The 27476-nt window shown below is 46.2% G+C and overlaps 1 protein-coding gene across 1 annotated transcript; it reads left to right on the top strand.

Moving 5' to 3' along the window:
- Positions 1 to 4351: 4351 nt before the first annotated feature.
- On the top strand, positions 4352 to 6100 carry LOC138363109 (uncharacterized). The gene has a single exon (XM_069322098.1). It carries the CDS (start codon positions 4352 to 4354, stop codon positions 6098 to 6100), a length of 1749 nt encoding a protein of 582 aa, XP_069178199.1.
- The last annotated feature ends 21376 nt before the right edge of the window (positions 6101 to 27476 follow it).

Genomic DNA, 27476 nt, shown 5'->3' on the forward strand with positions numbered 1-27476 from the left:
ACTCCCCCTCACCTGTACTGACAGGTGAGGGAGGTGCTGACAGACGAGCTCATGACGTATGAGAACGTCACTACTGCTGAAAATGGAGCCGCATGTGGCTAGAGTGGTCCCATGCTCTCCAGATCCCTGAGAGCTTCCCAAATTCGGTTTTCGCCAGGGATGATCCTCTTTTTCCAAGCGGGAGAGAGAGAGAGAGAGATGATGTTCCCCGTGGCGTGTACTCCACACACACACGACTCTGGCATCACTCTGTGGACGAGTGCTCAACAATCCACGCCATTGTGTAATAGAGGAAGAACATATTGTGTGTGTTCTTCCGTCCTCCCTGGTCACGGAGGACAGAAGAACATGTTCTATCTATGCTGGTTACCATATTGTCATTCCAACCTGTTCTCTTTATATAACACGTCGCATTTTGACGTATGCTTTACCTATTTATTTTGTAACTGTCCCACCTGCACTCTTGAGAATACAGATGTAAACATTTTCAATTGTGTCAATTATTTAGATTTTTTTTTTTGAGTGGACTCGGGCAGTAAAATATATTTGCGAGTTCTCCAGAGAAAGTGACAGTCAGGTACACAGGTCAAAAGATAGATACGGAGGGGGAATAGACAAGATGTTCACGGACACCCTCTATAAATTGATAGAAGATAGGTCAAAAATACACAAGTGGAAACACAAATGGGTTGAACAAATATAAGGAAATACTCGTACCCAGTCTGGATTGTCAAGAAGTGGAATCCTACTTCCATCCTCAACTTTAATGCCAGATTCGACAAGGAATTCAAGCATTAGGATAGATTATAACGCAACAAGCACGATACCACTTCCTTTCCCCTCCCCCCCCCCCCCCCCCGTATCCTTAGACACTGAGAGGCAAGTACTGATACGTAAGTACAAACGCCGTCAGACAATCATAAGCAAGAACGATAAGGCAGATATCCTGGGAATAAAAAAAGAAGATAAACCACTGCGAAGTCAGTTTGACTTGGATGAACTTAAAAAAAAGTTTCACGTGGCGATAAAAGGTTACTTGAACGCTTTACGACGGCGAGGACATTACCTGCAAGTTATCTCCTGGTATATAGCGCGGCCGGGAGCAACATACTGGTGGATGCTCGTTTTTAAAAGCAAAAACCTTCATTGATAATAAAACTAATGCTTCTGGACACTGGTCTTTTTGTCGTGTGTTTGAAATTAACTTTTCCAGCCTGTTAAAAAGGTGGGATGAATGGCCTCAAAGTGAGATTCAGCATTATAGGTTATATGAAGGTTGCCAGTAGCACATTATTTAGTAATAAAATAAAGTACATAAAATTTATGAACTTAGCTTTAATTTTGCTTCATTAATGGGGATAATTGGCGGCAAGCTTCTCAAACTATCGGTATTTGTAGAGTATAACTTAAGGAGCCCAATATGTATAGTCTCTTGATTTGCCATTCCGTAAAAAATGCAGCTGTTTTCCCTAACCAGGAACGTAAGAACCAAAAGAACTGACATGACCTGTCGAAACCGGTGTACACCTGGTTGATACCTGGTTGATGGGGTTCTGGGAGTTCTTCTACTCCCCAAGCCCGGCCCGAGGCCAGGCTTGACTTGTGAGAGTTTGGTCCACCAGGCTGTTGCTTGGAGCGGCCCGCAGGCCCACAGAGTGTGCCTGCGGTACAGAGATCACCGCAGAGATCATCTCTGTACAGGCAGTACAGAGATCGTCAATATTTCGCTGCTTTAACTTTTTTATAATATATTACAAATTTAACGAATTAGTCAATTCCGTAAAAAATGCGACGTATTAAGGGAGAGGACTATTGTAGGGGTCCATTTTGTTAATACAGGTCAGTTTTGGTCACCATACTACAAAATGGACATAAATTCACTAGAAAGCGTACAGCGTAGGATGACAAGTTTGTGAAGATAGATTTAAAAAGCTTATTTACATTCTGTAGAATGGTGTCCCAACCACTTGGCCTGGACGGTAGAGCGACGGTACAGCGTCATGCAGGTTGGCGTTCAATCCCCGACTGTCCAAGTGGTTGGGCACCATTCCTCCCCTTCCCCCCCCCCCCCCGTCCCATCCCAAATCCTAATCCTGACTCCTTCCCAGTGCTATATAGTCGTAATGGCTTGGTGCTTTATCCTGATAATTCCTTCCTTCTGTAGAAAGGTGAAGTTATGGGCGACGTGACTGAAGTGTGCAAGTCGATGAATGAGCATAACAAGGGGATATTGCACAGGGAAACCACATTAATTTGATGGTACAATGAGGAAAATCAGTAGCAGCCGTGAAGGGGATTCGAACCTTCTCATTTGGTATTCCCAAGCTAGCACTCTAGACTACTACACTGCGACATGGTCAACAGCAATGTAACCTGGGATTCTACTGAATTCTCTAGGATTCTTGAGGCTTACTACTGAAGCCCAATCAGTATCATTGCTTTTGAGCATGTCGTGGTGTAGTGATCTAGGGCACTAGCTTGGGAATACCAAATGAGCGGGTTCGAATCCTCTTCATTCCTCATACTGGATTACTTCTAATATTTATCATGGGAAATATTATTAATCTGTTGAATACATCAACACAAAAATAGAACATGAAACAATGGATATAAATTTTGGTACTTTAAGATTGGGGAAAGACCTGGGTAAATACTGGTTCGAAAACAGTTGTTAATTTGTGGACCAAATTACCAGGTAATATAATAGACGTGGGATCCCTTAGTTGTTTCGACGTAGGATAGACATATATATGAATGTGTTTGGGTGGATATAAATAGGAACTGCCACTTGTGGACCAATAGGCTTTCTGTAGTTTCCTTAATTCTTATGTTTTTTTTTTTTTTGAGATATATACAAGAGTTGTTACATTCTTGTACAGCCACTAGTACGCGGAGCGTTTCGGGCAGGTCCCTGGAATACGATCCCCGCCGCGAAGAATCGTTTTTTCATCCAAGTACACATTTTACTGTTGAGTTAAACAGAGGCTACAATTAAAGATTTGCGCCCAGTAAATCCTCCCCGGCCAGGATACGAACCCATGACATAGCGCTCGCGGAACGCCAGGCGAGTGTCTTACCACTACACCACGGAGACTGTATTCTTATGAGAGCTGCTGCTTTTCATGCACTCAGAGAGAGAGGGGGGGAAGTGAACTACTCTGTCTGCTACTGGCGTTAATGCTGCATACAGCTGCCACATCATACAGCTGCCACATCATACAGCTGCCACATTATACACCTGCCACATCATACAACTGCCACATTATACAACTGCCACATTATACACCTGCCACATTATACACCTGCCACATTATACAACTGCCACATTATACAACTGCCACATTATACAACTGCCACATTATACAACTGCCACATTATACAACTGCCACATTATACACCTGCCACATTATACAACTGCCACATTATACACCTGCCACATTATACAACTGCCACATTATACACCTGCCACATTATACACCTGCCACATTATACACCTGCCACATTATACACCTGCCACATTATACACCTGCCACATTATACACCTGCCACATTATACACCTGCCACATTATACACCTGCCACATTATACACCTGCCACATTATACACCTGCCACATTATACACCTGCCACATTATACACCTGCCACATTATACAACTGCCAAATTTCACACTGAGTGTATCTTTCTCTCCTGATGTTCCCCCTCATTCATAGTCCATTATTCCTTGCCCCTTCCTTCGTTCCTAATACACTTCTCCCTTCTTCCTTAATCCGGGTGTTCTGTATTTCCATCAACATTTATTTTGCACCTTATAATCACTTAAATTTTTTGTTCCCATTCCACCATCCATCCATTCTATCTATTTTTTATCCTTCACTCATCCATTAAGTTGGGGAAAAATATTTCTTTCACTCTTCCACGTTCATTTCTGTTCACTCTTACCCTAACATCTCTTTGCAATGCCCCGTCTAAATTTACCCTCTTCCTTTTGTTTACTGCATATCATCCCTACTCAATTTCATTTCCTATCCCATCCCTACTTTGTTCTCTTATAATAACATTCCTTCTTTATTACGCCTCCTTTACCATCCTTACTCTTTTCTCTTCCTATCCCCCTCCCCCCCCCCCCCCAAACCACACACACCGCCAGTAAATCCTGGTCTGGATCACGTTGGGGATTTAAATAACATATTCAATTGCATTTCACTGAAGCAACTCTGTGGATCTACCTTTTAATATCAGACGCGCCACACCGCGCATTCCTTGCAGTAAAATACTCCATGTGCGAACCTTTCTTTTGTACATGTTGCTCCTAGTTGTTTAATGGATGGAAGTTGTTGGTTAGTTGTTTCTATGGGGATAGAACTGGAAGATGTTTCTATGGGGATAGAACTGGAAGATGTTTCTATGGGGATAGAACTGGAAGATGTTTCTATGGGGATAGAACTGGAAGATGTTTCTATGGGGATAGAACTGGAAGGTGTTTCTATGGGGATAGAACTGGAAGATGTTTCTATGGGGATAGAACTGGAAGATGTTTCTATGGGGATAGAACTGGAAGGTGTTTCTATGGGGATAGAACTGGAAGATGTTTCTATGGTGATAGAACTGGAAGGTGTTTCTATGGTGATAGAACTGGAAGATGTTTCTATGGGGATAGAACTGGAAGATGTTTCTATGGTGATAGAACTGGAAGGTGTTTCTATGGGGATAGAACTGGAAGATGTTTCTATGGTGATAGAACTGGAAGATGTTTCTATGGTGATAGAACTGGAAGATGTTTCTATGGTGATTGAACTGGAAGGTGTTTCTATGGGGATAGAACTGGAAGATGTTTCTATGGGGATAGAACTGGAAGATGTTTCTATGGTGATAGAACTGGAAGATGTTTCTATGGTGATTGAACTGGAAGGTGTTTCTATGGGGATAGAACTGGAAGATGTTTCTATGGGGATAGAACTGGAAGATGTTTCTATGGTGATTGAACTGGAAGGTGTTTCTATGGGGATAGAACTGGAAGATGTTTCTATGGGGATAGAACTGGAAGATGTTTCTATGGTGATAGAACTGGAAGATGTTTCTATGGGGATAGAACTGGAAGATGTTTCTATGGTGATAGAACTGGAAGATGTTTCTATGGTGATAGAACTGGAAGATGTTTCTATGGTGATAGAACTGGAAGGTGTTTCTATGGTGATAGAACTGGAAGATGTTTCTATGGTGATAGAACTGGAAGGTGTTTCTATGGTGATCGAACTGGAAGATGTTTCTATGGTGATCGAACTGGAAAGTGTTTCTATGGTGATCGAAGTGGAAGATGTTTCTATGGTGATAGAACTGGAAGGTGTTTCTATGGTGATCGAACTGGAAGATGTTTCTATGGTGATAGAACTGGAAAGTGTTTCTATGGTGATCGAAGTGGAAGATGTTTCTATGGTGATAGAACTGGAAGGTGTTTCTATGGTGATCGAACTGGAAGATGTTTCTATGGTGATAGAACTGGAAGGTGTTTCTATGGTGATAGAACTGGAAGGTGTTTCTATGGTGATCGAACTGGAAGATGTTTCTATGGTGATAGAACTGGAAGGTGTTTCTATGGTGATAGAACTGGAAGGTGTTTCTATGGTGATAGAACTGGAAGATGTTTCTATGGTGATAGAACTGGAAGGTGTTTCTATGGTGATAGAACTGGAAGGTGTTTCTATGGTGATAGAACTGGAAGGTGTTTCTATGGTGATCGAACTGGAAGATGTTTCTATGGTGATAGAACTGGAAGGTGTTTCTATGGTGATAGAACTGGAAGGTGTTTCTATGGTGATAGAACTGGAAGATGTTTCTATGGTGATAGAACTGGAAGGTGTTTCTATGGTGATAGAACTGGAAGGTGTTTCTATGGTGATAGAACTGGAAGGTGTTTCTATGGTGATAGAACTGGAAGATGTTTCTATGGTGATAGAACTGGAAGATGTTTCTATGGTGATAGAACTGGAAGATGTTTCTATGGTGATAGAACTGGAAGATGTTTCTATGGTGATAGAACTGGAAGGTGTTGTATTTCAGGTGTTAATACGGTTATATAAGGGGGAAAGTTGTTACAGTTAATTTCCAAAAATGTTTGAACAAAAGACGTCCTTTTATTCCTTAATTTTTATCAAATGCTTGGGGGTGTGGTGGTGGGGGGGGGGGGGGGGAGTGACCAGGTGGTGTCCGGGATAGTCTATCTCTATCCTCGCTCCCGACCCCCCCCCCCTTCTCCTTTAATCCTCTTGCCCCCCTCTCTCCCCCTTTCCTGCCCATATCCCCTCTCCCTCTCTTCCTTCCCACCGCCCTTGTTTTCTCCCCCCCCCTTCACCTCGATCTCCCTATCCTCCCCTTTCTCCCCATCCTCCATATTTTGCCTCTTGCCCTCCCTTCCTTTACCCCTCTATTACCCGTCTGGTCTCCAGCCTCGTACAGACATTTCCATGTATATATTTACACGTAGGAGACCCCGGCGGTGCCCGGGTTTATGTCTGTCTCTCCCCGCTCCCTCCGCCTCTTCCCACTCCCCTCTTACCCCTTCTCTACTTTCCCCTCTTCCTCTTCCCCTATTTCACCCCGTCGGCTCTCCTCTTTCCTGTTATCGTGCCTCTCCCCTTCATATTACATCTTCACTATATACTAATCATCAGTGTGTATACTATCTTCATCCCCTTAACCATCTTCCCTAATCACTGCTTTCATCACTGTAACCCGAATGAATTCAGTTCATTTTTTCAGAGTAAATCATGAAAATGTGCAGTAAACTCTATGTATGCAGGGGGTGGGGTGGGTGTTACAGAGTGATATGCTTAAAGTATGTAACTTATGTTGGTTGTAGTCGACCTATGTCCGTCCCGTACCCCAGACTATTTCCCTTGCAAAGTTATGTGAAGTCAGCCCCAAACATCTGACCTAGAATCTTAAACAGATATACAGACAGGTATTTTCTCTCTTATTGAAGATTTTGCAATAGGTTTATACATTTGTTAATTATACTAATTTGTGAAAATAATGTTATTGAATAAATTATTGTAATATATTTTGTATATATTTAATAGTTGCATATTTAATATTTGATTATGCATTAGCTGGTAAAAATGTATTAGTTTTATGAATATATTTAATTAAGTTATTTTCCTGCGGCTCTTGAGGAAAAAAATTACATGGTATTTAATAATTTAGTATTTTAAATATATTTATGTGAGAAATTTTATTTTCATAATATCAAGGAAATTTATTTTTCTGAACTAAATTGGAGTTTTTTTTTTTTACCCAATTTAGCCGGCATTTTGTAGCTTGAGTACTTTAAAACATTTTGTCGTTTAATATGTGCGAAAATATCACTTATTTATGTAGTTTGACCGTCTATGGTTGTATATGTTTTTTTTTTTAAATATTGGAAGGAGATATATGTGTAATTATGGAGAGGTAAAACGAAGTACAATTGTCAATTATATATATATATATATATATATATATATATATATATATATATATATATATTTATATATATATATATATATATATATATATATATATATATATATATATATATATATATATATATATATATATTGGTAGCAGTCTTTATTTTAAACATGTTTCGTTGAAAACGACAGAAAGTTTCAGATTTATGATTCTGGCACGAATCTTCTCGATATTCCTCATTTTTTTCTTCACTGAAGCAGGAAGATTAAAAATTAACTCTCCAAAGTTCATTTTTAATCATTATTTGGGTCTGACGCCTGGTGATGCGTTTATAAGGTCTCGCTTCACATTCTCAGAGACAAATTCTTCTATTTTAACTCCTGATTATATCCTCTAATGGTGAGGTGGTAGGTGGCATGAATGAATAACATACATGGGTTATTAATGGGGTCCCATTTAATGGGGTCCTATATAATGGGATCCTATCTAATGGAGTAGTAAATTAAGAGTGTGACATGTTGGCAGTTTATGCTCTACTGGTTTCTTCTGTTCCTGTTGCAGGGTCATTCGGTCCTGCTTCTGCATTGGTCCAGGGTCTTGAAGTGGGTAGAGTGTAACTGTGTGTTAGCTGGTTATTGATTGCTGGTCTAGATTCTAAATATGCAGCGCTTCACTGATGTCTAATCTTCTATTGTCATTGCATCCTTTAATTATTTCGGTGTTGCTCGTCAAAATATCCCTGGTGATTGTCTCGTTGTGTGTGGCGATTATATGTTCCTTGATGGAGCCCTGTTGTTTGTGCATTGTTAAACGCCTAGAGAGAGACGTTGTTGTCTTGCCTATATGCTGAGATCGTTGGGGCTGACAATCCCCAAGTGGGCACGTGGAGGCGTAGACAACGTTGGTCTCTTTCAAGGCGTTCTTCTTGGTGTCGGGATAATTCTTCATTAGCAGGTTGGCGGCTTTCTTACTCTTATAATATATTGTTAGTTTTATCTTTTGGTTGACGTCAGTATACACACACACACACACACACACACACACACACACACACACACACACACACACATTTTCCTTATATATATATATATATATATATATATATATATATATATATATATATATATGACAAGCAATTCAGGCTTGTTCGCATATATATATATATATATATATATATATATATATATATATATATATATATATATATATATATATATATATATATATATATGTAAGGGAAACTTACCCTTTGAGAAAATTAGCCACAGGAAACTTAACCACTGTGAAACTTAACCTTTGGGAAACTGAGCCACGGGGAAACTGAGCCACGGGGAAACTAAGCCACGGGGGAAACTGGAAAGCAATATATATCGTTTCTCAGAAGTGCCCCATTGCCGGGGCCAGGAAGCCTGTCAGGGTCATCGTGTCCCCCTAATCCAGTCACTGACCAAAGATGCCGCCCACAACAGTCACCTAACTCCCGAGTACGTGTTTACACCTCAGTGAACATAGGGTATAAACGTCTGAGCGTCTCGTTTTACCCTGGAATCGAACCTGGGTCCTAGCGGTGGTGAGCCGACTGGGAAAACCACTTGGCACCAGGGTGTTGGTATTCCTTTAGTATCCTTCCTTCCCTGCAGCGCTTACCCTTCGATGCAACTCTAACCTTCCCTTGCAACACTTACCTTTCCTTGCAACATTTACCCCATCCCTGCAACGCTTACCCTTCAATGCAACACTACGGCTTTCCTGCAGATGCCCTGAAACACTACCTCTTCTCTGGAGCACTAATCTTTCCCTACAACACTACTTAAGAACATAAGAACAAAGGTAACTGCAGAAGGCCTATTGGCCCATACGAGGCAGCTCCTATTCTATAACCACCCAATCCCACTCATATACTTGTCCAACCCGCGCTTGAAACAATCGAGGGACACTACCTCCACCACGTTACGCGGCAATTGGTTCCACAAATCAACAACCCTGTTACTGAACCAGTATTTACCCAAGTCTTTCCTAAATCTAAACTTATCCAATTTATACCCATTGTTTCGTGTTCTGTCTTGTGTTGATATTTTTAATACCCTATTAATATCCCCCCTGTTATGTCCATTCATCCACTTGTAAACCTCTATCATGTCACCCCTAACTCTTCGCTTTTCCAGTGAATGCAACTTAAGCTTTGTTAATCTTTCTTCATATGAAAGATTTCTAATTTGGGGATACTTCCCTAAACTCTCCCTTCATTACTTACATCAAACATTATTAAATAATAATAAAACACAATAATGTTCCACCATAACATTGCAGGAAGAAATGTCTCACGTCAGTAACGTGTTCCATAAAATTACAGTTATAAATGCTGACCTTCCATGACGACGATAAGAATCAGCAGGAAAAAAACCCACGATAGCTGTAAGAGTGAGGGTAAAAGAGGAGAGTGTGAGGACAATAGGAGGAGGAAGGAGGGGAAATCTTACCGCTGACGTCACTCCTACCAATTTCCGAGGGATGTTCTCAGCGGGTATGAGGTGGCGGCCCAATTTTTAGAACCAATTTTATTTTGCTCGAATTGTTATTTTTTTCATCTGCATATCTAGTGTGTACTCACCAATTTGTGTTTGCGGGGGTTGAGCTCTGGCTCTTTGGTCCCGCCTCTCAACGTATTTGTGTGTGTGAGTGTTGTTGGTCAATATCATTCTAAGTATCGATCGTCCATACCATTCAATTTAATTTGGATATATATTATTTAATAAATTGTGTGCGCCATGTGGGCTCAGAATGCCCCACGTGGCCTCAGGTCTTCCTGAAGTACCAAAACATAAGGTTAACAGCATTATTTATTAAGCTGCCCCAGTGTGAAATCCCGCCTGAAGCAACAGTAAGCAACTCTTTAATTAAAAATCATGTTTTGATTAAACATTTCGAGATTTTAGGTCGATTTGAGGCTTTTTCGTTTACCTATATTTACATTTCAATATAAGGAAAGTCAACAAAGTTATTATTTAATTTTAAGAAAGCATACATTTTAATCATTTGTATTGGAAACAAAGTTATCTTTAACAATCTAGAGTTATGTAGCGAAGCTCGAAACAAATCTGCGATGATTATACTATGAGGAGCAGCAAATGGATCCGAACCTCACCCAATTTGCAGAGAGAAGAAAGACGGTATCTGGGAGACATGATAACGACATGCAAGATATAGTACAAGCCTAAAACACAGCTTCAGAAATGCATGTGACAAGAAACAGTTTGGTCAGGACTCACTGAAGGATACAGCTGGTAAGTCTGCACTCAAGACCTAGCTCTCGACCCCCCAAGAAAGTTCAGGCGAATACACTATCCTGAAATGAAAGAAAATATATTAATTCCCCTCCCACTGCCGTGGCGTCCTCCACAATGCAGGAACTTGCATAGTGAGCACATGCACAAATAAAAATAGAAACACATGTACAAACAGAATTGGGGACGTTCAAATGATATTAATTTTATGATGAGCGCCAAGGGGATGAGATAGGGGACAGGGGATGAGATAGGGGAGAGGGGATGGGATAGGGGAGAGGGGATGAGATAGGGGAGAGGGGATGAGATAGGGGAGAGGGGATGAGATAGGGGAGAGGGGATGAGATAGGGGAGAGGGGATGAGATAGGGGAGAGGGGATGAGATAAGGGAGAGGGGATGAGATAGGGGATGAGATAGGAGAGAGGGGATGAGATAGGGGAGAGGGGATGAGATAGGGGAGAGGGGATGATTGATGCTGGGGTTGATGGGGGAAGCTGTAGGATGCACGTCAGTCATTGTGTTGGGATGTTTGCATATCTGCGCCTCGCTTTGTTAGTGTTTGAAACAGTTACTTGCGAGGACTGAAGGAGAGATGGTATACTTTCTCTTTCACGTGGTTTGGTTTGTTATGTATTATGTCTCTCTCTCTCTCTCTCTCTCTCTCTCTCTCTCTCTCTCTCTCTCTCTCTCTCTCTCTCTCTCTCTCTCTCTCTCTCTCTCTCTCTCCTCTCTCTCTCTCCCTCTCTCTCCCTCAGTCCTCGCCGCGTTCCTCCCCAGCAGTAACGTTCCCCCAGCAGTAACGTTCCCCCCAGCAGTAACGTTCCCCCCAGCAGTAACGTTCCCCCAGCAGTAACGTTCCCCCCAGCAGTAACGTTCCCCCAGCAGTAACGTTCGCCCAGCAGTAACGTTCCCCCAGCAGTAACGTTCCCCCAGCAGTAACGTTCCCCCAGCAGTAACGTTCCCCCAGCAGTGACTTTCCCCCAGCAGTAACGTTCCCCCCAGCAGTAACGTTCCCCCAGCAGTAACGTTCCCCCAGCAGTAACGTTCCCCCAGCAGTAACGTTCCCTCCAGCAGTAACGTTCCCCAGCAGTAACGTTCCCCCAGCAGTAACGTTCCCCCAGCAGTAACGTTCCCCCAGCAGTAACGTTCCCCCAGCAGTAACGTTCCCCCCAGCAGTAACGTTCCCCCAGCAGTAACGTTCCCCTCAGCAGTAACGTTCCCCCCAACAGTAACGTTCCCCCCAACAGTAACGTTCCCCCCAAGCAGTAACGTTCCCCCCAACAGTAACGTTCCCCCCAACAGTAACGTTCCCCCAACAGTAACGTTCCCCTCAGCAGTAACGTTCCCCCTAGCAGTAACGTTCCCCCCAGCAGTAACGTTCCCCCCACCAGTAACGTTCCCCCCCAACAGTAACGTCCCCCCCAACAGTAACGTTCCCCCCACCAGTAACGTTCCCCCCCAACAGTAACGTTCCCCCCAGCAGTAACGTTCCCCCCAACAGTAACGTTCCCCCCAACAGTAACGTTCCCCCCAGCAGTAACGTCCCCCCACCAGTAACGTCCCCCCCAACAGTAACGTTCCCCCCAGCAGTAACGTTCCCCCCACCAGTAACGTCCCCCCCAACAGTAACGTTCCCCCCCACCAGTAACGTCCCCCCCAACAGTAACGTCCCCCCACCAGCAACGTCCCCCCCAACAGTAACGTTCCCCCCAGCAGTAACGTTCCCCCCAACAGTAACGTCCCCCCCACCAGTAACGTCCCCCCCAACAGTAACGTTCCCCCCAGCAGTAACGTTCCCCCCAACAGTAACGTTCCCCCCAGCAGTAACGTTCCCCCCACCAGTAACGTTCCCCCCAACAGTAACGTTCCCCCCAGCAGTAACGTTCCCCCCAACAGTAACGTTCCCCCCAACAGTAACGTTCCCCCCAGCAGTAACGTTCCCCCCACCAATAACGTTCCCCCCAACAGTAACGTTCCCCCCAACAGTAACGTTCCCCCCAACAGTAACGTTCCCCCCAGCAGTAACGTTCCCCCCACCAGTAACGTCCCCCCCAACAGTAACGTTCCCCCCCAGCAGTAACGTTCCCCCCAACAGTAACGTCCCCCCCACCAGTAACGTCCCCCCCAACAGTAACGTTCCCCCCAGCAGTAACGTTTCCCCCAACAGTAACGTTCCCCCCAACAGTAACGTTCCCCCCAGCAGTAACGTTCCCGCCAACAGTAACGTCCCCCCCACCTGTAACGTCCCCCCCACCAGTAACGTCCCCCCCAACAGTAACGTTCCCCCCAGCAGTAACGTTCCCCCCACCAGTAACGTCCCCCCCCATCAGTAACGTTCCCCCCCACCAGTAACGTCCTCCCAACAGTAACGTTCCCCCTCACCAGTAACGTCCCCCCCAACAGTAACGTTCCCCCACCAGTAACGTCCCCCCAACAGTAACGTCCACCCACCAGTAACGTCCCCCCCAACAGTAACGTTCCCCCCAGCAGTAACGTTCCCCCCACCAATAACGTCCCCCCCCGAACAGTAACGTTCCCCCCCCCCACCAGTAACGTCCCCCTCACCAGTAACGTCCCCCCCAGCACTAACGTTCCCCCCAACAGTAACGTTCCCCCCAGCAGTAACGTCCCCCCCACCAGCAACGTCCCCCCACCAGTAACGTCCCCCCCACCAGTAACGTCCCCCCCAACAGTAACGTCCCCCCCCCAACAGTAACGTCCCCCCAACAGTAACGTTCCCCCCAGCAATAACGTCCCCCCCAACAGTAACGTCCCCCTCAACAGTAACGTCCCCCCAACAGTAACGTTCCCCCCAGCAGTAACGTTCCCCCCCACCAGTAACGTCCCCCCCCAACAGTAACGTTCCCCCTTACCAGTAACGTCCCCCCAACAGTAACGTTCCCCCCCACCAGTAACGTCCCCCCCAACAGTAACGTTCCCCCAAGCAGTAACGTTCCCCCCAACAGTAACGTTCCCCCCAGCAGTAACGTCCCCCCCACCAGTAACGTCCCCCCCACCAGTAACGTCCCCCCCACCAGTAACGTCCCCCCAACAGTAACGTCCCCCCCAACAGTAACGTTCCCCTTACCAGTAACGTCCTCCCCAACAGTAACGTTCCCCCCACCAGTAACGTCCCCCCCAACAGTAACGTTCCCCCCCACCAGTAACGTCCCCCCCAACAGTAACGTTCCCCCCAACAGTAACGTTCCCACCCACCAGTAACGTCCCCCCCAACAGTAACGTTCCCCCAAGCAGTAACGTCCCCCCCACCAGTAACGTCCCCCCCACCAGTAACGTCCCCCCCCCACCAGTAACGTCCCCCCCACCAGCAACGTCCCCCCCAACAGTAACGTTCCACCCAGCAGTAACGTTCCCCCCAACAGTAACGTCCCCCCCACCAGTAACGTCCCCCCCAACAGTAACGTTCCCCCCAACAGTAACGTTCCCCCCAACAGTAACGTTCCCCCCAACAGTAACGTTCCCCCCAGCAGTAACGTTCCCCCCACCAGTAACGTCCCCCCCAACAGTAACGTTCCCCCCCCAGCAGTAACGTTCCCCCCACCAGTAACGTTCCCCCCACCAGTAACGTCCCCCCCAACAGTAACGTTCCCCCCCAGCAGTAACGTTCCCCCCAACAGTAACGTCCCCCCCACCAGTAACGTCCCCCCAACAGTAACGTTCCCCCCAGCAGTAACGTTCCCCCCAACAGTAACGTTCCCCCCAACAGTAACGTTCCCCCCAGCAGTAACGTTCCCGCCAACAGTAACGTCCCCCCCACCAGTAACGTCCCCCCCAACAGTAACGTTCCCCCCAGCAGTAACGTTCCCCCCACCAGTAACGTCCCCCCCCAACAGTAACGTTCCCCCCCACCAGTAACGTCCCCCAAACAGTAACGTTCCCCCTCACCAGTAACGTCCCCCCCAACAGTAACGTTCCCCCACCAGTAACGTCCCCCCAACAGTAACGTCCCTCCACCAGTAACGTCCCCCCCAACCGTAACGTTCCCCCCAGCAGTAACGTTCCCCCCACCAGTAACGTCCCCCCCCCAACAGTAACGTTCCCTCCCCACCAGTAACGTCCCCCCCCAACAGTAACGTCCCACCCACCAGTAACGTCCCCCCCAACAGTAACGTTCCCCCAAGCAGTAACGTCCCCCCCACCAGTAACGTCCCCCCCACCAGTAACGTCCCCCCCACCAGTAACGTCCCCCCCACCAGCAACGTCCCCCCCAACAGTAACGTTCCACCCAGCAGTAACGTTCCCCCCAACAGTAACGTCCCCCCCACCAGTAACGTCCCCCCCAACAGTAACGTTCCCCCCAACAGTAACGTTCCCCCCAACAGTAACGTTCCCGCCAGCAGTAACGTTCCCCCCACCAGTAACGTTCCCCCCAACAGTAACGTTCCCCCCAGCAGTAACGTTCCCCCCACCAGTAACGTCCCCCCCAACAGTAACGTTCCCCCCCAGCAGTAACGTTCCCCCCAACAGTAACGTCCCCCCCACCAGTAACGTCCCCCCAACAGTAACGTTCCCCCCAGCAGTAACGTTCCCCCCAACAGTAACGTTCCCCCCAACAGTAACGTTCCCCCCAGCAGTAACGTTCCCGCCAACAGTAACGTCCCCCCCACCAGTAACGTCCCCCACAACAGTAACGTTTCCCCCAGCAGTAACGTTCCCCCCACCAGTAACGTCCCCCCCCAACAGTAACGTTCCCCCCCACCAGTAACGTCCCCCCAACAGTAACGTTCCCCCTCACCAGTAACGTCCCCCCCAACAGTAACGTTCCCCCACCAGTAACGTACGTCCCCCCAACAGTAACGTCCCTCCACCAGTAACGTCCCCCCCAACAGTAACGTTCCCCCCAGCAGTAACGTTCCCCCCACCAGTAACGTCCCCCCCCAACAGTAACGTTCCCCCCCCACCAGTAACGTCCCCCCCCCAACAGTAACGTCCCCCTCACCAGTAACGTCCCCCCCAACAGTAACGTTCCCCTCAGCACTAACGTTCCCCCCAACAGTAACGTTCCCCCCAGCAGTAACGTCCCCCCCACCAGCAACGTCCCCCCACCAGTAACGTCCCCCCCACCAGTAACGTCCCCCCCAACAGTAACGTCCCCCCCAACAGTAACGTCCCCCCAACAGTAACGTTCCCTCCAGCAATAACGCCCCCCCAACAGTAACGTCCCCCTCAACAGTAACGTCCCCCCAACAGTAACGTTTCCCCCAGCAGTAACGTTCCCCCCACCAGTAACGTCCCCCCCAACAGTAACGTTCCCCCCCACCAGTAACGTCCCCCCAACAGTAACGTTCCCCCCCACCAGTAACGTCCCCCCCAACAGTAACGTTCCCCCCAGCAGTAACGTTCCCCCCAACAGTAACGTTCCCCCCAGCAGTAACGTCCCCCCCACCAGTAACGTCCCCTCCACCAGTAACGTCCCCCCAACAGTAACGTCCCCCCAACAGTAACGTTCCCCCCACCAGTAACGTCCTCCCCAACAGTAACGTTCCCCCCACCAGTAACGTCCCCCCCAACAGTAACGTTCCCCCCCACCAGTAACGTCCCCCCCAACAGTAACGTTCCCCCCACCAGTAACGTCCCCCCCAACAGTAACGTTCCCCCCAACAGTAACGTTCCCACCCACCAGTAACTTCCCCCCCAACAGTAACGTTCCCCCCAGCAGTAACGTCCCCCCCACCAGTAACGTCCCCCCCACCAGTAACGTCCCCCCCACCAGTAACGTCCCCCCCACCAGTAACGTTCCCCCCCACCAGTAACGTTCCCCCCACCAGTAACGTTCCCCCCAACAGTAACGTCCCCCCCAACAGTAACGTCCCCCCAACAGTAACGTCCCCCCAACAGTAACGTTCCCTCAGCAGTAACGTTCCCCCCAGCAGTAACGTTCCCCCCACCAGTAACGTCCTCCCCAACAGTAACGTTCCCCCCCCACCAGTAACGTCCCCCCCACCAGTAACGTCCCCCCCCACCAGTTACGTCCCCCCCACCAGTAACGTCCCCCCCCACCAGTAACGTTCCCCCCCACCAGTAACGTTCCCCCCACCAGTAACGTTCCCCCCAACAGTAACGTCCCCCCCAACAGTAACGTCCCCCCCAACAGTAACGTCCCCCCCAACAGTAACGTCCCCCCCAACAGTAACGTTCCCTCAGCAGTAACGTTCCCCCCAGCAGTAACGTTCCCCCCACCAGTAACGTCCCCCCCAACAGTAACGTTCCCCCCCACCAGTAACGTCCCCCCCCAACAGTAACGTCCCCCCCAACAGTAACGTTCCCTCAGCAGTAACGTTCCCCCTACCAGTAACGTCCCCCCCAACAGTAACTTTCCCCCCCACCAGTAACGTCCCCCCCAACAGTAACGTTCCCCCCAGCAGTAACGTCCCCCCCACCAGTAACGTCCCCCCCCACCAGTAACGTCCCCCCACCAGTACCGTCCCCCCCACCAGTAACGTCCCCCCCACCAGTAACGTCCCCCCCAACAGTAACGTTCCCCCCAGCAATAACGTTCCCTACAACAGTAACGTTCCCCCCACCAGTAACGTACATCCCCCCAACAGTAACGTTCCCCCCCACCAGTAACGTCACCCCCAGCAGTAACGTTCCCCCCCCACCAGTAACGTCCCCCCCAACAGTAACGTTCCCCCCAGCAGTAACGTTCCCCCCAACAGTAACGTTCCCCCCAGCAGTAACGTTCCCCCCAACAGTAACGTTCCCCCCAGCAGTAACGTTCCCCCCAACAGTAACGTTCCCCCCAGCAGTAACGTCCCCCCCAACAGTAACGTTCCCCCCAGCAGTAACGTTCCTCCCAACAGTAACGTTCCCCCCAGCAGTAACGTTCCCCCCAACAGTAACGTTCCCCCCAGCAGTAACGTTCCCCCCAGCAGTAACGTTCCCCCCAGCAGTAACGTCCCCCCCAACAGTAACGTTCCCCCCCAGCAGTAACGTTCCCCCCAACAGTAACGTTCCCCCCAGCAGTAACGTCCCCCCCACCAGTAACGTCCCCCCAACAGTAACGTCCCCCCCAACAGTAACGTCCCCCCAACAGTAACGTTCCCCCCAACAGTAACGTCCCCCCAACAGTAACGTTCCCCCCACCAGTAACGTCCCCCCACCAGTAACGTCCCCCCCACCAGTAACGTCCCCCCCACCAGTAACGTCCCCCCCAACAGTAACGTCCCCCCCAACAGTAACGTTCCCCCCACCAGTAACGTCCCCCCCAACAGTAACGTTCCCCCCACCAGTAACGTCCCCCCCACCAGTAACGTTCCCCCCACCAGTAACGTTCCCCCCACCAGTAACGTCCCCCCAACAGTAACGTTCCCCCCCACCAGTAACGTCCCCCCCAACAGTAACGTTCCCCCCCACCAGTAACGTCCCCCCCAACAGTAACGTTCCCCCCCACCAGTAACGTCCCCCCCAACAGTAACGTTCCCCCCAGCAGTAACGTTCCCCCCAACAGTAACGTTCCCCCCAGCAGTAACGTCCCCCCCAGCAGTAACGTCCCCCCCACCAGTAACGTCCCCCCCACCAGTAACGTCCCCCCCAACAGTAACGTTCCCCCCAGCAATAACGTTCCCCCCAACAGTAACGTTCCCCCCCACCAGTAACGTTCCCCCCAACAGTAACGTTCCCCCTAGCAGTAACGTCCCCCCCACCAGTAACGTCCCCTTACCAGTAACGTCCCCCCCAACAGTAACGTTCCCCCCAGCAATAACGTTCCCCCCAACAGTAACGTTCCCCCCCATTAGTAACGTCCCCCCCAGCAGTAACGTTCCCCCCAGCAGTAACGTTCCCCCCAGCAGTAACGTTCACCAGCAGTAACGTTCCCCCAGCAGTAACGTTCCCCCCCAACAGTAACGTTCCCCCCCATTAGTAACGTCCCCCCCAACAGTAACGTTCCCCCCAGCAGTAACGTTCCCCCCAGCAGTAACGTTCCCCCAGCAGTAACGTTCCCCGCTCCACAAGCACAGCATCCCACACATGCACTCAAGAATCGCGTTTGGAAGCGATATTTGACAATTTTACGCAGCGACTCGTACATGGCTTTTGATGTACACTCACTAGGCCCTTGGCTCAGAGGCAGCATGGTGGGACTGTTCGCCACACTTATCTGGTAGTGGGAGGAAGATGCTGAGGTTACTATGATCGGATGCTGGGGCGTAAGTTGGGATGCTGAGGGCTAAAGATCGGATGCTGGGGCGTAAGTTGGGGTGCTGGGGGCTAAAGATCGGATGCTGGGGCGTAAGTTGGGATGCTGGGGGCTAAAGATCGGATGCTGGGGCGTAAGTTGGGATGCTGGGGGCTAAAGATCGGATGCTGGGGCGTAAGTTGGGATGCTGGGGGCTAAAGATCGGATGCTGGGGCGTAAGTTGGGATGCTGGGGGCTAAAGATCGGATGCTGGGTGAGATCATGAGATAAATAAGCTTGGAGCGGTTGTGAACGATGCTGTTTGTGTATTTGTGCTGTTGTTATGTATATCAACCGCATGAGTGCTTGCAGGTTCTTTGCAGGAATTTCAGCTCCTGGTTCTTACTTTTCGGGGTTCAGTTACCTGCTGCAGTGGCTACCTCTATTCTTACTTCTTATCGTAGCTACTCTTCTAAATACGTTTATATTTAACCTACAACCTCCCTTGCTAATCCATTCCACTTGTTCACTACCTCACTTTCACACTCTCCAAAGGAGCCCAATTCTTGCAAACCGCTTATTAGGGTTCTGGGTTCCCTTCCCATACGCGTTAATCCGTGGATTTTGCTGTTCAAATTGAACATTAATTTGTTTGCTCTCCAGTGCCAAGTGTTAGAGGCGTGTGAGGTGCTGTAACGACCCGAGAAGAAGACCTGGGAGTAGATGTAACCCCAAGTCTACCTCCAGAGGGCCAAGTAAATAGAGTGATGTCAGTAGTATTCTCTACACTGACAAATTGTATTTAGCACCTGAGCCTCACCTTTCCTCTTATCCTGATGTTGAGGTTATTCATCCTTCTTCTTACCCTTCTTTTCTCCCTCTTCTCGTCTGCTCACACACTAATCCGTCCCGTAGCCCTCTTCGCATCCTCCCTCCCTCCCTTTCTTCATTTCTTCGTTCTCTTCTTCTCGATTCCTAATACTCAACATTGTTTTCCTCACATTTGCATACCCTCTTTTTCTGATGTCATATTTTCCAGACACATTGTCCACGCCTTTTTGACCCTCCCTTCTCCCATTATTCCCTCCTCCCATTACTCCTTCTCGTATTACTCCCTCCTCCCATTACTCCCTCCTCCCATTACTCTCTCCTCCCATTACTTCCTCCCCACCACCTCTTTCCCCTAATTCCACTACTCCCCCTTAACCCCATTATTGCACATTTCTCTTATCACTTATTCTCTTGTAGTACAGTTTACTTTACATAAACTGTGCTGATTTCTTACGCATAAATCTTTCTTCCCCCCCCCCTCTCTGTCTCTCCATACGTGATGAACTCGACACCAGGAAGTCTAATATAACTTTTATTTCTTTAACCGTCTCAAGAAATACCGACCTTAAGAACCCCTGTCAGATGGTTATGTTTGAATCCTTAGCTATTTCAACTTGTTTGAGCATATATTAGAGTACTTAATTAGAGCCCCTTCAATGAACATAAACGGACACGAGAATGAACATTTGCCCTGAATTAGCACAATTAACAGGGGCCACTAATTGCGTATAAAAATCTAATTTGGTCCCTGAATGAGCATAATACAGAAGGGAGGCGCATGCAGAAGTTGTTACTAGGTACGTTGTTCCAGATGAGAATATTTTGGAAAATTTGTTTAAACCCGTCAGATGGAAGTACTGCCACGTGTTGGGTCATTCAGTGATCATAACAAACTAACAAAAATCAAACATTAGCTCTCCCTTTAATGTGATTCTCTTAGAAATATATAAAAACAAATTATCCACCTTAAAACTACGTCGCGTCGTAGTTAATGTCGGCGTAACTTTACGCGACGTATCCTGCGGAGGGAATATTGGTGGGTCGTTGTACACAGTATGAAGAAAACATTATATTTAAAATATGCATAATTCCCCGTCCCGTGACGTCACACGATCACGTGCTTTTTTGTTTACATTGAGCAGCGAGTGTGAGCGGAGGCGGCCTCTGACGGGAGCTCACAGGGTCTCAATATTGAGCGCCATTGATGATGTTAGTATTGAGGCTAAGAGCTCAGCACCGCCATTATGGATCTCAGTACACCGGCTCGTAACACTGTTAAGGAGCTCTAAGGAATTATGGATCTCAATCAAACATCTCACTGGGCTCATTAACCAGGCCGTTCTCTTCAGTTGCCGCTCCGTAAAAATTCCAACCTGCTAACGTAACCAGAAATTTCCGAACACAAGTAACCAATCTATCCCAACCTGTCCTCTCGAATTATACATCGCAATTTGGCGACATAATCCCCAACGGACAAAATATGATGTACTATAAATAAGAGCGGCTCACAAAAGTTCACGTTTACTATGCGTGGATCATCGGTTAGATTTGGTTAGGATTGAATAAGTTAGGTTAAGATAGAGTAAGTTAGGTTAGGATAGAGTAAGTTAGGTTAGGATAGAATAAGTTAGGTTAGGATAGAATAGGTTAGGTTAGGATAAAATTAGTTAGGTTAGGATAGAATAGGTTAGGTTAGGATAGAATAAGTTAGGTTAGGATAGAATTAGTTAGGTTAGGATAGAATTAGTTAGGTTAGGATAGAATTAATTAGGTTAGGATAAAATAAGTTAGGTTAGGATAGAATTAGTTAGGTTAGGATAGAATTAGTTAGGTTAGGATAGAATAGGTTTGAGCAATTTAGTAAAATTTTTGTGACTGACAACTAGAGAGGACGGCCTGCCTAGCCTATCGAAGCCGATACATAGAAAACGTAGATATCTATGAGCTGTTCCTTTCTTAATAGGCTGCCGTCTTAACGTTGGTAACGATAGCGCAAACGAAAAAAACGAAATCTATTAGTCGAGAGAAAAGATTGGATGGAGGACAAGAGCTAAGACATACCACACGCGAGGCCTAACTAAGAGATTCATATTCTCATTTTATTTGTATTGATGCCAGTATACAATTATATATAATCAAATTATATTAATATAAAACTGGCTCAGGTAAGTGTAGCATATACGTGATCATTTCTGTTTGAGAGTGTTCAGTGGCTGGACACCTGTACACTAGATGATTGACAGTTTAGAGGCGAGGTCATAGAGCCGAAGCTCAACCCCCGCGAGGACAATTAGGTGAGCACCAAAACATCCTCTTAACGAAACTTGTTTCTAAATATAAATGATATTTACTGTTGTCCGAAAATTAAAACAATAATAAGATGGTGAATATTGTATCTGAAATTCCTTTGCAGTGAGGAAATTTGGCTTACTCAACAAGGGATTCTGTAGCAGAGTGGTCTACCTGCTGGGCTCTCAATCCAGGTACCCGGGTTAAATCTCCGGTGGGGACAAAAACAGACGGTTGGGCATGTTTCCTTTCACCTGATTCCTCTGTCAGGAATTAGATGAAAGGAATTAAGAAATTGTTGTGGATTACGTCAGTAATGGGCCTAAGAAGACCTCAATATGCCTGGGAACCCACTCCCAGTCCTTGACAACGGGATTTAACATTCTACCGAGCTTTGAATGTTCGTATTAAACACGTACGAATATTTTTTTGTTTCATTAAATTTTTTTCTTGTGACTTATTGTTTTTAATTAAGAACAGAATTACTTGGCTGTATATTAGATGGCGTTCTTAATTATTAGCTTTTTTATTAGTTGTACAGTGTGTGAGAGTGAGAGGCCAACTGGAGGGTAGAAGCGGGAGTTGGTGGGGGAGAGTGGTGGGGGAGAGTGGTGGGGGAGTGTGGTGGGGGAGTGTGGTGGGGGAGAGTGGTAGGGGAGAGAGAGGTGGGGAGAAGAGGGAGAGGTGTAGCAAGGGGGAGAGGGGGGGGATCACTGGGACCGAGCGGGCATTAACGCATTAGTCACATTATATAACAGAGACAGAGGAGAGAAAGCAAAAGTCTACCAAAGGAGCCATTTCGCCTCTTGTCCAACATGAAGGCGCGCGAGGGCACTTAGGTCTAGAATAAACAAGGGATTTCCATTTTTGTCATTTTCTGGAAAGGTTCCTTATTCTCAGGGAAGCTTGATTCAGGCGACTCTCTCTCAAAAAGAAATATATATATATACTAATATTTATAAGAGAGAATGTCAGTGTGTTTGTTTGTCCACACAAAGCATCTGGCCAGATGATTAGAGCTAGCCTCACCCAACTTTGCACGGGAGGGTGAATGGTCTGGGGTAGGGGACGGACATAAGTTGATCTGGTTCATCAGAATTTAAGAAGGAACAGCACGTCAAAGTCACAATCTGATTACCATTATGATTTTTGGCACTGCCGTCGGCTACGCATAGATAAATATTTTGAAAAAATATACAATGTTGTAATATACAATGATGAGAAAATTAACAGAAATTTTCTGTTATTTATACTTCCGACGTAGCACCATGAAACACGTAACTTCAACACAACTCCAATTCCCTCTTACCAGACATCATCCAATCGACGACAGACCCAACACCTACCACATAGACTCCAAGCCAAAGGGGACCTATTATATCCTGTGTATATGTTTTTAATTACATAGACATACTGTCACCTCCGGGCAATTTACTTCGGCTCCTCGTCACTAAGGCTGCTGCCAGAACAATCAGCCAGGCAGCAGCCGACATGTTGAAGCCATAACAGTTCGAGGCAGCGGCTCATGCAGCTCGAGCCTTCACTGCCTACATTACAAACAAAAAGGGTCTGATCAAACTGGATTTCAAAAATGCTTTCAACCTGGTAAGAAGAGATGCAGTACTCCGTGCTGTTCATCGGTATTTTCCTTCCCTCTACCTATTTGTAAACTCTTGTTACAGCAAGGACCTAAAACTGCTATTCTGGGAACATGAAATTGACTCACAAGAAGATGTCCAACAGAGTGACTCAATTGCTCCTTTTCTTTTCTGCCTTATCATTTAAGAAGCTACCGAAGACTTATCCAGTAACGTCAACATTTGGTTCTTGGACGATGGTACTATAGCTGGCTCCCCAGACTCCCTCCTGAAGGACATGAGGATAATTAGGAGCAAGGTGCAAATCTTGGCCTCACTTTGAACTCCTCCCGAGTGCGAAATATTCTTTACCAACCAGCATATTATAGATCAAATAAAGAATGTTTTACCTGATAATCTACATAATCAAACCTGAGAACAGCACACTCCAAGAAGCTCCTCTTGAGGCGAAGGCCATCGAGGAAGTCCTTAGTAAGAAGATCGCTTACCAAGGACCGTATTCTAGAAGATGGCAGAGTGTTATGTGGCGTTAGCCAGCTGTTGGTAGATGGCTTGGTTTGTTTGATGTATAATACATCGCCAATGTCCAGTCTTCTATTATCGCTCTACTTATCATTATTTTGGTGTTGCTTGTCAGGATATCTCTGGTGATGGTTTGGTTATCTCCAACCATTCACCCTACAAAGTTGGGTCAGGCTAGGCCCAAGCGTCTGGTTGCCAACCTTCGACATAGACCGACATATAGGCATTTTCCATATATATATATATATATATATATATATATATATATATATATATATATATATATATATATATATATATATATATATATATAAGTACGATATCTCGATCTTACTGTTGGAAAAATAAATAGTAGAGAAGCAGTTCCTCTCCTCCTCAGGTGACGAAGACTCAGAACTAAAGCAATTTCAACCCAGGAGGTCAACGACTTTAGGAGAGGTCTGTCCGGCACGAGGCAGGCAGACAAAAGTTAGTTCTAGGTTTATTTTTAGGGCGGGTGTAAAGAATCAGGAAAGACAGGGTCGAGTTAGACCGAGCGGGGGAAATTGGCAGCGAGAGTTGCCTCTCCAAGGTTTAAGGCCGGGTGTCCTAGCTGCTCGTTTTGACACTGGCTGTCATCCTATTTATTACGTTGTTAGATTTGCCTGGATTTAGCTTTGTTTACATATACACATGCATAAATCAAGGCGAATAGATTAAATCGGTAAACTTTGAGATTTTTTATTATTTAAGGTTCGAACTCAGGCCACAGAGGTGGAAGCCAGTTATTATAGCCATTCTGCTGATGATTATACATAAGTAATGGATGGGGGTGAAACGTACATGCTTCCATTTTCCTATTATACTCCTGGAGAAATACAGTTGTTGCTTCGATCATTTGAACATTTTGCAACATCCGCTCAATAGGCTGCTGAAATAGGAGCCTTCAATTTACTAGACATTCTATCACCTCATTTCAACACCCTTCCAGTTGTTTTGCTTGCTCCTCAAGTTTGTATTATTGACCTCTTTGACCTTCCTGTTAATCCTTGAAGACGCAGTCGGTCATATATGATAAATGCTGTTTGACCTATTTGGCGCTGTCACATAGTCGAAAACGTTAGTAGAATAGGTAAGGTAGAATATCAGATGGTAGCGCTAAGTCAGTGTGAATGTTCAGCACTTGGAAGGGATATATGGGGAAAAGGAACTGGGATAGAAGAAAGAGGTGAAGGAATTGTGTCCAACCTCTCAGACCATCTGGGATGGAGAATAGTCAAACAAAACTTTAGTGAACCCATGTTTTTTAATATTTATATGAGTTATTCTTGCTCTGGTGATATTATACAGATTTCTCTCTCTCTAGGCAGTGATATAGGCCTATATAGCTTAACGTCTCCAATTTATCCTCCTTTCATAAATGTAGGAATGATAATAATAGTCGTCCAGTTCTCCGGTAGCTCATGTTTCTAGTAAGACAGTGTAGATTATCGTAATATATATGCTTAAAGTTTTCTTTAGCGTTTATTGGGATACATTTTCTTGTTTAATCTGTGATGTATCAAGATCCCCGAGTTAATTATTTGTCACCTCTAGCAAATAATATAACTAAAATATAACTAAGTGTTCAGTATTCACGGACATCTTGTCCTGCTGGTTACAGTCTTCTGGAGAATTTCATTATTTCATAATTATTTTTAATTTTTAATGTTTCTTCCCCTGCTCTTGTTACGTGTAACTACTTAGTGTTCCAGAGGCATCCTCCTGGTGTGACTGTGTAGTCCTTTAGTCTTAAATGTAATACCATTTAATGTCTTAATAATTCTTAGCTAGTTTGCAATTTCCGGTCTTATGTCGTCTTCTTTACTTCATGTTCTCATGATTCTCTTCCTTGCTCCCAAACACTGTCTGTTAAACCATGAGTTGATGTGATATAATCCATTACCTCTTAGAGTTTAAATTAATCTGTACTCAGCTTCTGAGATATGATAAATGTTAGACATTAGGCTAAGTACCGGCAACAGATCGTTAGGCTGCGGTGCGGCTTCTGAACATCTTTAATATATTCCATCACATCTTGCACACATCCTTAGTTGCATCCGGCATTTCTGTTCAATATTTCAAGATTTCAAGAACCAAGGGGAGCTTCATGGTCAATTCTCTCAGTGTTTGGCTTTCCCTCGGTGAAAATGACGTCTAGTTTGTTTGGTTCCTTCATTTGTCAACATTTTCTTGATGACATGTTGCAATAAGCAGATTAATGATTTTGTTTCCATTAACTTTATTATTCGGGTCCTTTATGGTGCTCTCTTGCTTCGGTGTATCTTTTTATAGTTGAAATCCTCCTAAATCATTCATGGTTTTCATTAACTTGGCGAGCTAATTTTATGTTAATGGTTTTTAGCTATTTTTTTTTTTAGTTACACAAGTGGGATCAGGATTAGACAACTTCTGACTGTATCCTTAGTCAGTATCCTTCTGTGTCACCCCGTATTCCTTCCAGTGTGTGGACTGGATTGTATACCATTAACATGGCTACTGTGATTCTTGTTGTTTTTTAGTCTCCAATGATTTATGAATCCATTCTTAGCTGTGGCTGAATTCACAAGTGTATCTAATTTCATATTGGAATAGTATGTCTATTTGATTTTGGTCTCTTGCTCTCTAATGTTGCGGTTACCCTCTGCGATACGTGCGAGTGTGTGTGGGGTGGGGGGGGGGGAGGGCGGAGAAAAATAATCAGTTGATTGATTGACGGTTGAGAGGCGTGAGGTTTGGCTCCCGTAGCCTTTCCTCGTAGCTCATACCACTCCGTTCTGGGACTAGTCTAGTGGTATACCTCTGAATCTTCTCTAACTGTGTTTTGAGTTTAACTAGGTATGGACTCCAGGCTGGAGCTGCATACTCCAGGATTGGTCTGACATAAGTGGTGTATATAAGGTACTGAACGATTCTTTATACAAAGACAGTTTTTATGGTGGCGAATTTAGCATATGCCGCTGATGATATCCTTATGATGTGGGATTCTGAGGAAAGGTTCAATTTGATATCAACTCCCAAATCTTTCTTTGTATATGATTCTTTCAGGATTTCACCGCCCAGATGATACCTTGTGTTAAGCCTCCTGCTCCCTTCACCTAATTACATTACTTTACACTTTCCTGAGTTAAACTTTAGTAGCCATTTTGTAGATCATTCCTTCCGTATGTCCAGGTCGTCGTGTAGTCTCTGTCTATTTTCATCTGCCTTTATTCTTTTCATAATTTTTGTATCATCGGCAAACATTGAGAGCCTATACCCTCTGGAAGGTCGTTTACATATATCAGAAACAGGATTGGCCCAAGTTTAGTGGCCGATGGGACTCCGGTGGTGACATCTCGGCATT

The sequence above is a fragment of the Procambarus clarkii genome, chromosome 10, assembly GCF_040958095.1.
Source record: "Procambarus clarkii isolate CNS0578487 chromosome 10, FALCON_Pclarkii_2.0, whole genome shotgun sequence".
Classification (NCBI taxonomy): domain Eukaryota; kingdom Metazoa; phylum Arthropoda; class Malacostraca; order Decapoda; family Cambaridae; genus Procambarus; species Procambarus clarkii.